This window comes from Cornus florida, unplaced genomic scaffold (genome assembly GCF_030987335.1).
Source record: "Cornus florida cultivar Cherokee Brave unplaced genomic scaffold, ASM3098733v1 CherokeeBrave_3.0.0_Hap2_Chr10, whole genome shotgun sequence".
NCBI lineage: Eukaryota > Viridiplantae > Streptophyta > Magnoliopsida > Cornales > Cornaceae > Cornus > Cornus florida.
Window position 1 is genome coordinate 101,371,502 of NW_026775580.1, and position 12,533 is coordinate 101,384,034.

At 34.8% G+C, this 12,533-nt stretch overlaps 2 protein-coding genes across 3 annotated transcripts; one reads left to right on the forward strand and one right to left on the reverse strand.

Moving 5' to 3' along the window:
• Positions 1-434: 434 nt before the first annotated feature.
• LOC132276441 (COP9 signalosome complex subunit 7) lies at positions 435-9,566 on the forward strand. Of its 2 annotated transcripts, XR_009470882.1 has the most exons (11): positions 435-582; positions 690-848; positions 1,149-1,224; positions 2,410-2,498; positions 3,849-3,938; positions 4,245-4,289; positions 4,407-4,477; positions 6,960-7,098; positions 8,475-8,571; positions 9,002-9,058; positions 9,177-9,566. XR_009470882.1 is itself a non-coding variant. In XM_059777864.1 (9 exons), exons 1-8 carry the CDS (start codon positions 690-692, stop codon positions 8,535-8,537), a joined length of 732 nt encoding a protein of 243 aa, XP_059633847.1. In that variant the 5' UTR covers positions 447-689; the 3' UTR covers positions 8,538-8,571; positions 9,177-9,566. The 2 variants fall into 2 exon arrangements, 1 of the variants encoding a protein (XP_059633847.1); XM_059777864.1 differs by lacking the exon at positions 9,002-9,058 and having other exon boundaries at positions 447-848.
• A 485-nt stretch (positions 9,567-10,051) lies between these two features.
• On the reverse strand, positions 10,052-10,957 carry LOC132278252 (ethylene-responsive transcription factor 2-like). Its single transcript, XM_059780054.1, has one exon. The coding sequence runs from the start codon at positions 10,955-10,957 to the stop codon at positions 10,364-10,366; it is 594 nt and encodes a 197-aa protein (XP_059636037.1). The 3' UTR covers positions 10,052-10,363.
• Positions 10,958-12,533: the final 1,576 nt, after the last annotated feature.

The following is a 12,533-nucleotide window of genomic DNA, read 5'->3' on the forward strand; positions in this document are numbered from 1 at the left end:
AAAGAAAAGGGAGAAGAGAGAGACGAAGGAGAGAGAAAAAAAAGGGGGGAAAGAGAGAATGTCGAGTAGATAGAAAAAGAAAGGGTGAAAAAAAATGAAAAGGAAAAAAAGAGGAGAAATCTGAGGAGGGGGAAGAGAGAGAATAAATAGAGAAAATAGAGTTTTGTTTTAACGAATTAAAATGGGAATCCATTATTAACTCACTTATTTAAATTTAAATATTAAAATAATTTAATTTTAATGCACTGTTTAATAACTTTGGACTTAAATTATGACCCCGACGCGATGTTTGTTTTCACCGCTCTCTCTCTCTCTGTGCACACTAATCCCAAAAAAAGACCCATCATCGCGTGAATTGTTACGATCCCGGGTTTACTGCTGGTAAAGTGGTACATTTCGTCGATCCGTCTGATCAGGAGGGACTTAACAAACCTCCGGCTCAAGTTAGCAAATGCCACTCCCACACACACCTATACGGCGAAGCAGTGAACCAGACAACAAAAGGCTCAAGTCAGGACTGAAAAATACACATTATTCTCTCAGTTTTAATCTGTTTCTCTCTCTACGAATCAAATCCAAACTGTATCATTCTCTCTCTCTCTACCCAATGTTTTCGAACCCTTTTCATACCTAATTTATCATTTGTTTTCTATTTTCCTTTTTTTCACTTTTTGTGGGTTTATTTGAAGATGGAAATTGAACAGAACCAAGCAGAGCACATCGAGTACTTTGTCAAGCAAGCCTCGAACCACAGGGGCTCGTCTCTTGCCAACGTCGTCGTTGAAGCCACTTCGCATCCTTCTCTCTTCGCCTTCTCGGAGATTATTGCCGTTCCCAACATTCTCGAGGTCTCAAATGTTGTTCATCGTTTATTCACACACACACACTTACAATTACAAACCCGTGTGTTTTGTTTTGCTTTAATTGAGTGAACTCCCAGAAAAGAAGAACCTAGTATTCTTTGATTTGTTTACCAAATTTGTATTTAATTACTCATAGTATGAATCTCGTACACACAATTTTGGTAATGGAACAGAGAGTAATTTTGATTTCTCGACATTGGTTGTTCTGCATAATACTTGAACAAGTTTTAATTTCATTTGACATGTCTGCCTAATTTATGGTTTGACTAGTGAATTTAAATGCAGCTTCAGGGAACTGAGAATTCTGTATACCTTGATCTTCTTCGTTTGTTTGCCCATGGTACATGGAGTGATTACAAGAGTAAGCATTAAAGAGTTTGTTATAACACACCCACACATATACATGCATATATAATTTATATCTATTATTCAATATGCTCTTTGATGTATTCTATTTGTTAATCATGCATCTGACTGTTGTATTATTCTTTTTGATTCTAATCTCTCTACATTTATTTCATGCATAATAGTTTTTCAACATAAAGGTCAGGCAATAGACTCTACATTCTTCAATATGCTGTTTAATTATTTATTTTAACTATTTTCATTGGCAATAGACTCTTAGTTGGGATTGTAATTGTGTCATGGTTATCGGTTGCAGTGTTTCAATCCAAATGCACCACTTTAGTGTGGGGGTTGCATCCCACGCTTTGCTATCCCATTTCCAAGAGAGTTGTCTCTCTTTTGCCTCTCATATACTGCATAATTCACTTGCCTTTAACAAATGGAACATAAGACAATAGGTCCCTTGCAATACTGTGGTGTTGAAGTGATGTTTTACTGTCCCTTGTGTCTTTTACTTGTATAATACCGGTTGCCACTGTCATTGCAACTTAAGGTATTGATGCTAGTACTTAGAGTGGAATTTACTAAGTTTCTGGTACAGAAACTTGTCAAGAATATTGTAAGAGAACATGTTTTTCATAGTTCAACGATTTAAAAGAGAAATGAGAAGGATAATATTCTGTGGGCAAAACCCACCTAATGTTTTGGAACATCATCCTACATTTACATTATTTTAGTTATTTTCTTAATTACTTCAATTCTTTCCAAAGAACATACATGCGTTAACATCTTTTAAATTAGTGAGTACCCAACTGATTTGATCTATGATCAGATTCACTGTATGGCTCATGCTGTATGACTCAATGAATTGCAAAGCAATCCAATAAGACAAGGATTACTTGGCAAAAAAAAAAAAAAGAAAAAAAGAAAAAAAAATACACCCACACCCACACCCACACCCACACAAAGATTTTTTCAATGAGTATTTTTTGCAAACTAAATTCTTTGTACACAATAGGCTTTATTGCTTCTATAAAGATGAATATAGAATTTAACATGTAAACGGTTAATTTTAGACTTATTTTTTTTATATTTAATTTAGTAATAGTCAAATGTTATTGATTTCCTACTAAAAGTGGGTTAACTGAGGTGCAATTGAGAAAGATGTTTTGTGACTAAAATTTGTACGGACGCTTTTTAGGTAATGCTGGTCAGCTTCTGCAATTAGTGCCTGATCAAATCCTCAAGCTAAAACAACTTACTGTGCTCACTCTGGCTGAGACAAACAAGGTATTTTGTCTTCAAGTGTTTCAAGTTGTTCTTTAATCAGTAATGACGGTAGGTTGTTTGAATACGTCAAGTTGCTTGACTGATTGTGTGATGTGGGACTTTGTACTGCTCGGGTTAATATAGGCCTATGGAAAAGTTGTTTTTAAAGAACTTTATGCTACTCTTTCTGATTGGGATTTGGGTTTTGTTTTTACAATGTGACTAACAAGGTGGTTACTTTTGGCATGGTGACCAAGCCAATTGGTCTATAACGATCAACTAAATTTTTCCATGTTAGAGAATCTTGATCATGCCTAGTTGGAGTTGGATGAAAGTTTAAAATATAAAAACTTGTTGAAACACCAGAAATTATGTATGGGATTCTAAGCTAGTTGAAGACAAAATTTAAAATTTTCTTCAAGACCTACCGCAGGGGTTGTTCATTACTCAATTGTGTATGAGCCGCATGTGATTCACCTCTACTTTTGGAGAAGAGACAAGGATAGATAAAATTAGAGATTGGATAAAATTAGGATTATTATTATTATTATTTTTTATAAGGTCTAACTTTTAGATTTATTGTTGTATTTTATTATTTTGGAGTTTCTTAAAGTTTGTTTCTAATGTTGTCTAATAAAAGGCTCTTATGTAATCAAAATATTTAGCCTTGATATTGATAATTATTGTGAGTTTCTCAGAAATCTTTCCTTTCTTCTCCTTTGTATTTTTGCTTTTCTCATTTGCTCTATCTATCTAGTCTCATCCCTTCCATCCGTCTCTCATCCCCTCGTTCTATCCTCCTGGCTTCTCATTTCCTTCTTTCCTTCACGTTCTATATCAGTTGGTATAAGAACATGTTCGGTCATACGTGATATGGGTTTCTCAGAAATCTTTCCTTTCGTCTCCTCCGAATTTCTGCCTACCTCATTTGCTATATTTATCTAGTCTAATCTCTTCCATCCGTCTCTCATCCCATAGTTCTATCCTCCTGGCTTCTCATTTTCTTCTTTCCTTCACGTTCTGCAACAGTTGGTATAAGAACATTTTTGGTCATACATGATATCATTTTAAGATTATTTTTCTAAATTGCATACAGTATATATTACACCTTTAACTGTGTACTGCACCATTTAAAGTACAGTATTTGTTTTATATTCATCAGCCGATTTACTTAGAGTTGTTATATTTCATCTCACAAATCCGTTACCTGTTATAGAGCCCTTGGTTTTGTGTTATTCTTCTTTCATTCGATGCTCATGCAACTTGTAAGAATATTTTTGACGACAGTCAATCCATAAGTATTTGTTATTAGATTCATGTTTCTGACTTTTGCTTCATATTCTCAATCTTTAACTATTGGGTTCTCCCCAGGTACTTCCCTATGATGTACTAATGCAGGAATTAGATGTTACAAATGTACGCGAGCTTGAAGATTTTCTTATCAATGAGTGCATATATGTGGTAGGTATTCCAATTTATTTGATGAATACTTGTGCAGTAGCTAGAAAAAATCTGCATAATTGTCAATAAATTAGGAAAGTAGTATTAAAACTCCTCCCATGTACATGTTTTCTTTTACTGCAATGTAACTAAGGGTGTCTAGTCATTAAATGTAGAAAACCTATCTATTAGTAATTAGTCCATGATTCACATTTTCTATTTTTTGGAATTAGTTTACTTTGCTTGCTCCTTTATCAGCAAAAACATTATAAAACTGAGCTGACTTCTGTACTTCTCCTTCTTCTTCTTTTTTTTTTTTTTTGGTAGGGCATAGTTAGAGGAAAGCTGGATCAGTTTCGAAGATGCTTTGAGGTCTGAACTCATTGTCTCCACCTTGCTTTATCTATTTCTTTCAATTTCGTGGTCCAATATTGTATGGTTATGAGCCCTCTAGTTCGTATGGAATCTATTTGTTTTCTTGAGGTGTAGGTGCAGTTTGCAGCTGGAAGGGACCTGAGACCTGAACAACTGGGGAATATGATACAAACGTTAACGAACTGGTAATATCTCAGTTCAATTCAAATTGTATTCATATAAACTCTTTGCTCATTTATTCATTAAATGTTTGGTTATCTGTTGGAGTATCATAATTAGTCATCACTTTTTATTTTTATTTTTATTTTTTATAAGTAATAATTAGTCATCACTTTAGTCTATGGCTTGTTCATGAGGTAGTGTTTCTGGTGCAAAAAAAAGATATTCGTCTGCAGACCTGATTGGCTGATTTGAAATCAGATGTGGAGAGGCTATCTTGCCGGAAACATGCTTTTGACTTGTTGCTGTGCAATGTACTTATCTGTCTGTGCATGCTTCTGTCTTTATATGGCTAGATAAGAATGGTTTTTAGACAATTTTTGGTGATCTAGGTTTGTAGAATGTCTTGTCAAAAGTTTGCACTAAGAGAATGAAGAAGTGGTAGGTGTATGATCTTCATTTTTGTGAGAGTAAGATAATAATAATTGTATTAGTTGTGTACTTGTGTTATTTATATGAACTCAGAGTACTACATGGATTTCATCACTGGAGGTCATTATCTCATACTCCCTCCATCCCATATTAGTCGTCCCTCTTTCCTTTTAGATGTCCTAAATTAGTTGTCTCATTTGAAAAGTGAAAGCAAAATAAATGCATTCTTTCCATAATTACCTTTTAAGTTTTCAAAAATCTCTCAACTTAGAAATATACCTAACAACTGGGAAATTTTAAAAAGGGACCAATGCATTAATTGCATGTCCCCTTAAAAAGTTATAATAGCAAAAGTGAACAACTAATATGAGACGGAGGGAGTATTACTTGTTAATCTTCGATTGTAAAAGGTTCTGTGGCTGTCCTTTAATTATTATTCCATGACTGGATACTTCTCTATTTTTATTTTTATTTTTATTTTTCTTAGTTGGTACTCACCCACACATGCCTCCACCGAGGCTTGAACCCCTGACCTCCCTTTGGGAAGTAGGGGCTTGGTACCGCTAGGCCACTGGCCTGTTGGTGAATGGCTACTTCTCTACTTCACGGTGCAGTAAGATTCCTATCTGAGTCTCTCTCTCTCTCGTTAATGTTTAGAAATTCATGTATGTTTCTAATTTCTCCAGTTTTTTTTTTCTTTTTCATAAATGCATTTCTCCAGTATTTAGTATATCATCATTTATTCTGAAGTGGTGTGCATCTTTTTCTAAATTCAAAGATGGCCAAAACTCTAAAACATATACTATAGTGTTTCAATTTATTTGAGAAACTTTTTTGTAAGCTTTTTTTTATTTTTTTTTATTTATTTATAAAAAAGAATTCAGGGTGTAGCAGTCACTGGACGCCATAACTTTTGTTTCAAATTATTTAGTGTAAGTTTAGTTTTTGGTTCTTTGTTAGGAAGTGTTATGCTAACTGAAATACTGTTCTCTTTTTCTTTTAAATGTGGATTGCTTTTAGTGGGTGAAGTATTTCATTTACTGTTGAATTGTTTTTTTTTTTTTTTTTTTTTTTTCTCTGTTATTTAATTTGCATATATGTATCACTTTAACTGGGCTAAGTTATTTTTGTGCACTGCTCAGTTGGAAGTTTTATATTCACTATTCAGCATTGCTCCTAGATCTTTTTAAAGCCTGGAAGATGGTACGTTTGGGCATGTTTACTGATGTAGAAAGGTTAATTTGCAAAGATGTGCAAAGTCAATTGGTTTAACATGTTAGTGCTAGCCTTCTTCGATAATCATCAATATTTGAAATACTCATTGATAAATTTCCTCATATAGAAATGTTGATGATGCTATAGTATATATAGGTGCATTTCTACAAGGCGGCATATCCAATAAGCTGAAAACCCTCAAGTTCTCTACTTACCCAGTCCCTAAAAAGATTTTTTTTTCCGGGGGGGGGGGGGGGGGGGGGGGTGGTGGTGGGGGTGAGAAAAGAAAATTAATACATGCTTGCAAAAGGAAGGCAGCGAAGAAAGCTGGAATCCTATTTGGCTGACAGGGTTCATGTGTTTGTTTTGAAGTCAATTTGGTTTTCAGATCATTAGTGCAAGCAAGCTGCAATTATCAGACATGTAGGTAGGTGAAGGCTATAATATAGATTGGTTTGTTTAAACATTAATCATCAACGGAAGGGATCAGGCCAAGAGACCTCTGTTCTTATGTAATTGACAAATTTGTCCTTGCATTGGCATCCATCCAATTCAAACACAGAGTATGTCCCAAAACTTTGTCATTCTGTATTGCTCTGACTCCATCTTCTTCTTGTTCTGTGAATGAGTGCCTTTCATGACCCTTGACAATATTTTAACCTTCATCATATACTATTTGGAGGTTCAAGTTTTCAAGCAATGTTGCCATTCTTTTATAAATCTGGTAAACGCCAAAAAATTACATTCTAAACAGAAAACCTTGCTTTGTATTCTGCTTGTGCAAGTCTCAATTTTTGGAGTGTGTTTTGAAGATAGTTCTATGTGTCTTCTATTTAATATTCATTTTAATTGAAAACATAGGATGGCTACATCAGAAAATGTACTTATCTCAATTCAAGAGAAGATAAAATGGGCAGATACCATGACTGAGTTGGACAAGAAACACAGAAAGGATGCTGAAGACAGAATGGAAGAAGTAAAAATGTCGCTCTCCCACAAGGTCAGTTAAATCAAATTTTCTCTTCTTTGTTAATGTTGCTCTGTTGTCCCTTGCCAGAAATCAGTATCAGTCAATATTTTGAGTGCATATCTTGGTCTGGGTGTTAGGGTTATGACAAAAGTAGACCCTTTACAAGGCATTCAAAGGTATGGTCATTTTTCTCACTTGAAGTTATAAAGAAGAAATGTGGTTGTAAGGGCAAAAAGAGCAAGTCTCATAATTCTAAATGATGTCATTACATGGTAAGGGCAAAAAGAAGAAACGTGGTTGAAGTTATAAAGAAGAAACGTGGTTGTAAGGGCAAAAAGAATAAGTCTTACTAGAAAGAACAGTTAAATAATTTTAAATGATGCAATTACATGGCAGAGGATACAGGGTTCAGAATGTGCATTAATGTAGTAAGGATGCTTCGTAAGGAAAGCCGTGATTGTGGACACTGTGCCGGACTAGACACACCTCAGCTCTCATGGAAACATGCTAGACATGATCCATTTGGCCTAAAAAAATTAAGACGACAAAAAATTAATAGTGTATCATAGATTCATAGCCAAAGAAAGTCTAACATGCATGAAGCAACAAACACTATTTGATATTGGTAAAGCTATTGTTGTAAAATGAAGGGGCATATAGTAAGGTGGAAAAAGTAGGATCATGTGTAAAAAATTGTGTATAATATTTGTGGAACTTCATAATCGTGAGTTATGCAGTTATTGTAAAAAATTGAATAAGTCAATCAAATTTATGTCCCTCTCATACAAGAGACATATATGTCTAAAAATATATTTCACTGTGCTGTCAACATGTCCATGTCTTGCTTTTTTAGCATATGTAGTGTTGGTTTGTAGAATTTTGATCCTGTCCCTGTCCTGTGTCTGGGATATGAGATAAAGTTAGTTTTATTTTAAACAGCATGAACAATCTCATATTTGTGACGTCCAACATGTGTCAGTGTGCATGCATAAACAGGTGAGAAATAATAGATTTTTAACTATTTTTTGGGGGTGGGGGGAAGGTTTTCACCTTAAAACTACTTTCTCTGATGCATTTTTTAGAAAACGAGGTTGGCTGGATGTGACCAACTGGTAGATCATGACCCATTTCATTTGAATTTCAGTGGCTATGATTTGCAGAAGAGTAATGCTACTCAAGCTGAAAAAGTAGGCTGACTAAACAATATGAAAGAAAAATTACCAATAGCCATATTCATGTGATTCCCACGTGATGTCATTTCATCAATTCCTATTTCACTCTCTCTTCGTGTTGGTTAGTTGGGTTGTTTGAGAAGCATTTTCCTTTGTGGAATTGGAGATGTCAAATGAGTCTTTTATCAAATTACCGGGATATGTGATCAATGCATCTTACTTACTTTGTAGCAGAAGTTACACACTGTAAGCAGGCTGACAGCTTCCGAGGTCATGAGGAGATCTGCTATGAACTAGTTGGAGTGATGGTTATGAGGAAAGCCGACAAGAGGTAATGCACTAAGTTTTTGATTGTACAGCCAAGAAATTTTTGGTCAACGCTTACTTTTTTGTCAATATGATACACGTGATAATGTGTTTATTTCCCTGGTCTATTAGCCACTAATTAGGCTATCCCCTACCATAGATGCCAAGAAGATGTGGCATGCATTCTATGCAATTTTTTATAGTTTGGTAGCTGTGACTCCCAAACTACTCCATCATTTACGCGCATCCATAATTGCAGTCTTTTTCCTTCCCCTAAATTAATTTTATGGATGAGGATGTGCTTTTAACCTTTCAGAAAAAAATCTACATCATATGAAGAAACCCAAAAGTATTTGAACTTTTAAAGGGAAAAAACTAATTAAACTTGGAACTTGGGGATGTAAAACTGAATTGAGATGCTTCTCTTACTCCCTTTTTTTTTTTTTTTTCCCTAGTTTAAAATACACCCACTTTGCTCCAAAGACTTCAACTCTCGGCTTTCTACTAGGAAGGTGAGGAAGTACCATTAAATTATAGCCGTTGGTGGTTATGCCTCTCTCTCTCTCTCTCTCTCTGATAGCAAAGATCAGTTCTGATTTGCTTTATGTTGAATAATTTGGGAAATTGCAGGAGGTGACATCCCAATAGTTTGAAGAGATGTAGAGTGGGATCCTTAGGATGCTTCGTCAGTCAACTAGCCAGTTTTGCTCATGGCGTTCTGGAAAAAAAACAGATTGCCGGTTTTGGAGATTTTAATCTATTTTAAATTGATTTGTCTGCCAATTTTAGGCTTGAATTTTTGACATTGTGAGTTTGTATTAAACCCAATTGTCATTCCTTTTGAGTCAGCTTGGAGTATATCAGATGATGTGCTTTTTTATCGTGAGACGTGGCTAAATCTTTTTACCAAGTCAATGCACAAGAGTGTTAAATTTGTGTTTCATGATGTTGCACTTCATCCCACTCTCTTCAATTATAAAAATAGGTGTTATGGGGATCTAAATTGCTTCATTCCTCAAATTTGATGGGGTTGTAATGCGAATGATTTAACCTGGCCACCTCTCTTCTTGTGTGTGCGCGCGTGTGTTTTTTTATTTTTTCATGCAATTTAGTTTGCTTTGCGATGGGAGTAATTATTAGATGGTCCGCTTGAGGCCAATCAAAATTCTTCAACTAAGAAAGTTTAATGAGATAATTACAAAGAAATTTGAACATGTGTTTTGATTGGATTGAACCATGACGGTGGCCTATGGTGTAGGATCATCAAAATTTATTTCATGTTTTGTTAGATTCTGAATCCAAAAAAATTAAACCATAAATAAATCAAATTGCAGCATGTTCATAAGATTCTCTCTCGTAGAGAAGGGCATCACTTGGTTATGGTTTTGCTTATTTTTTGACATCACTGTGTATTAGATGTTCATTTTTACGTTCAAAATCTAAAAGTTCTTAGATTCAACAACTAAGCATGCTTTTTACCCTCCTTTTTTTTTATTATTATTTTTTAAACGGTTCTACTAACAAAAACAATTTTTTCATTCTAACAAGAACGCCAAATAGACCTCTAGAGTCTTAGATTCAACGCCTTCATTGGAAAAGATAATTATGGGGACAATATTATCAGCAACCGAAAAAAAAAAAAAAAAAAAAAATCCTTCGTTTTTTCAATTTTATTTACAAATTATTGAAAGTTAGAAGGATGGATTTCATGGCAACTTGAAGTAATATCACCCCTACGGTCCTACCCCCCAAAAAAAAAAGTTAAAAAAAAAAAAAAAAAAAAATTCCTCATTACACCTAAACCAGTAAAGCTAAAATCAGAAACTTCTCTGAAAATTGGTCAACTTGTACTTCTGAAAGCCATTTTCCAAGGTTGAAGATGACGATTCCGGCTTGGGTGAACGCCGTTTCAAAGTCACCCTAACAGGCTCCAAGTTATTGGAGCCGACAAGGTGTGGAAAATTGAGCAAAGCACGCGAGCCGCGCAGTTTAAAAGCAGCCAAGTCATAAGCTCGAGCTGCATCCTCAGCCGTCTCATAAGTCCCCAGCCACATCCTCTTGCCTTTCCTTTCCGGGTCCCTTATCTCCGCCGCGAACTTCCCCCACGGCCGCCTCCTCACACCCCTATATCGTCTGCGCTCAGGTGGCGCTTGACCATCACGCTCCAACACAGGTTCCACCATTGCATTCTCACCCTCCAAATTAATCACGCTATCTTGCAAATAATCCACACTCAACATCATCTCTCCCATATTTTCCGGCAATAAGCGACTCAAACTCGGGCAATAACTGGGTGCATTGCAAGAACTTATTGCCGGAAAAATTGTAGAAATGTCTGAATCGTCGAGAAGATGCTGCCGTATCGATTCGAGAACGGCGGAGTCAGATTCTGGGATGGTGGTTGCATACATTTTTGCAACAGAGCTGAATATATATATATATTTGTATAGATCAGAGGTTTTTGAACTCTCGGCGACTGTTTTTTGGATTGATTTATGGTTTATGGTTTATATACATATATATATATGGGCATGAGAGAAACTGAGCTTCAGTAACTCCTACGTTAACAGTGCATATTATTTATTCTTATTATTGGTTTTCGTAGTTCTTTCATAGTTTGTACTACGAACTATCCTATTTATCCATGCATGCAATTTGAAAGATCACGTGTTATTCTTCGTTAATTTCAAAAACATTATTCCACTTTTTATAATTAATATTCAAACATGGACAATTCTCCACGTGGTCATTGAGACATATTTTTTTAGGTTGCTCATTGGGATTTCAATGCGGTACTATACATAATAGCCAAACCATTATTTTTCTAATATATCGTCGTACGTTAACATTTTTTTTTTGCCCTTTCTTAAATATGCATTTTGGAAAAAAAAAAAAAAAAAAAAAATCTGCTATATATTGGACATTTGAAATGTATCATTTGTAGTGGCTCTCAAGTGGTCTCTAAAACCTTAATAAAGAATTCAAGGAAATTTCACATTATTTTGCAGATCGAGATTTTGAAGTTTCTTGGAGTTATCTTCAATTTTTTTTTTTAAAAGTGTTTGATGCATGTAGGAGGAAATGACTGTCTAGTCATGGAGTGCTCTAAGGGTCGGACAGTGTCATGATTTACCCAAAAAAAAAAATAATAATAATGAAGCTTTAATAAAATTAATAAGAGATAGCACTGGAACTAAATGTTTGATAGTTTATTTCTTTTATTCTTCAAAAAGAAAATGATAAAATAAAATTTCTGTTAGTAACTCAAAGGAATCAATGTTAAGTGTTCGACCTTATGTGAGTTGCAAACATCAAAATGTTTGTGAAATATAATATGGATAAATAATTAAGAGGGGGTAAATATGTTTTACTTACTCTTTTAACTAATTTTTACTTATTTTAATTTTACCGAAATAAAACTAAAATCAAACCCTACAAGGCAAAAATAAAGTGCAGGTAAAACAAATAAAGTTTGAGAGATGATACAAGGATTTTTAGCAAGGAATCCCCAATTGACAGAATAAATCAATATATTGTTATAGAAAAAACCTCGTGAACTGTGCAGTTCAGCGCAAAACGATCCAGTATGTTTGAACTTTGACTCAAACTCACACCTTATCGTTCTACCAAAAACCAATCACTGACAATCCCTGACTTTGCGAATTCCCCGTCCAACAGCTCTCGGCCTCAGACTTACTCTTGATCTCTATAGAAGAGTTGTAGGTAGATCAAACAACACTCCACGAATGCTTTGACCATTTCAAAATGTGATCGCTTCACCCCTTTTCTTCAAGGTCTGAATTTGATGAAGAACAAATAAATATGCTTTTCGGAATCTTTGAATCTTCAATTATGCTCCAATTCTGATGAGATAGAGAACAAAACTCTTGAATCACTCTTGTGTTTATGTATGTGCTCTCAAAAATAAAATCAGAAAAATTAGATTGATTTTCTGAATAAAAATCTACAAAGATAGCTCTGAATTAA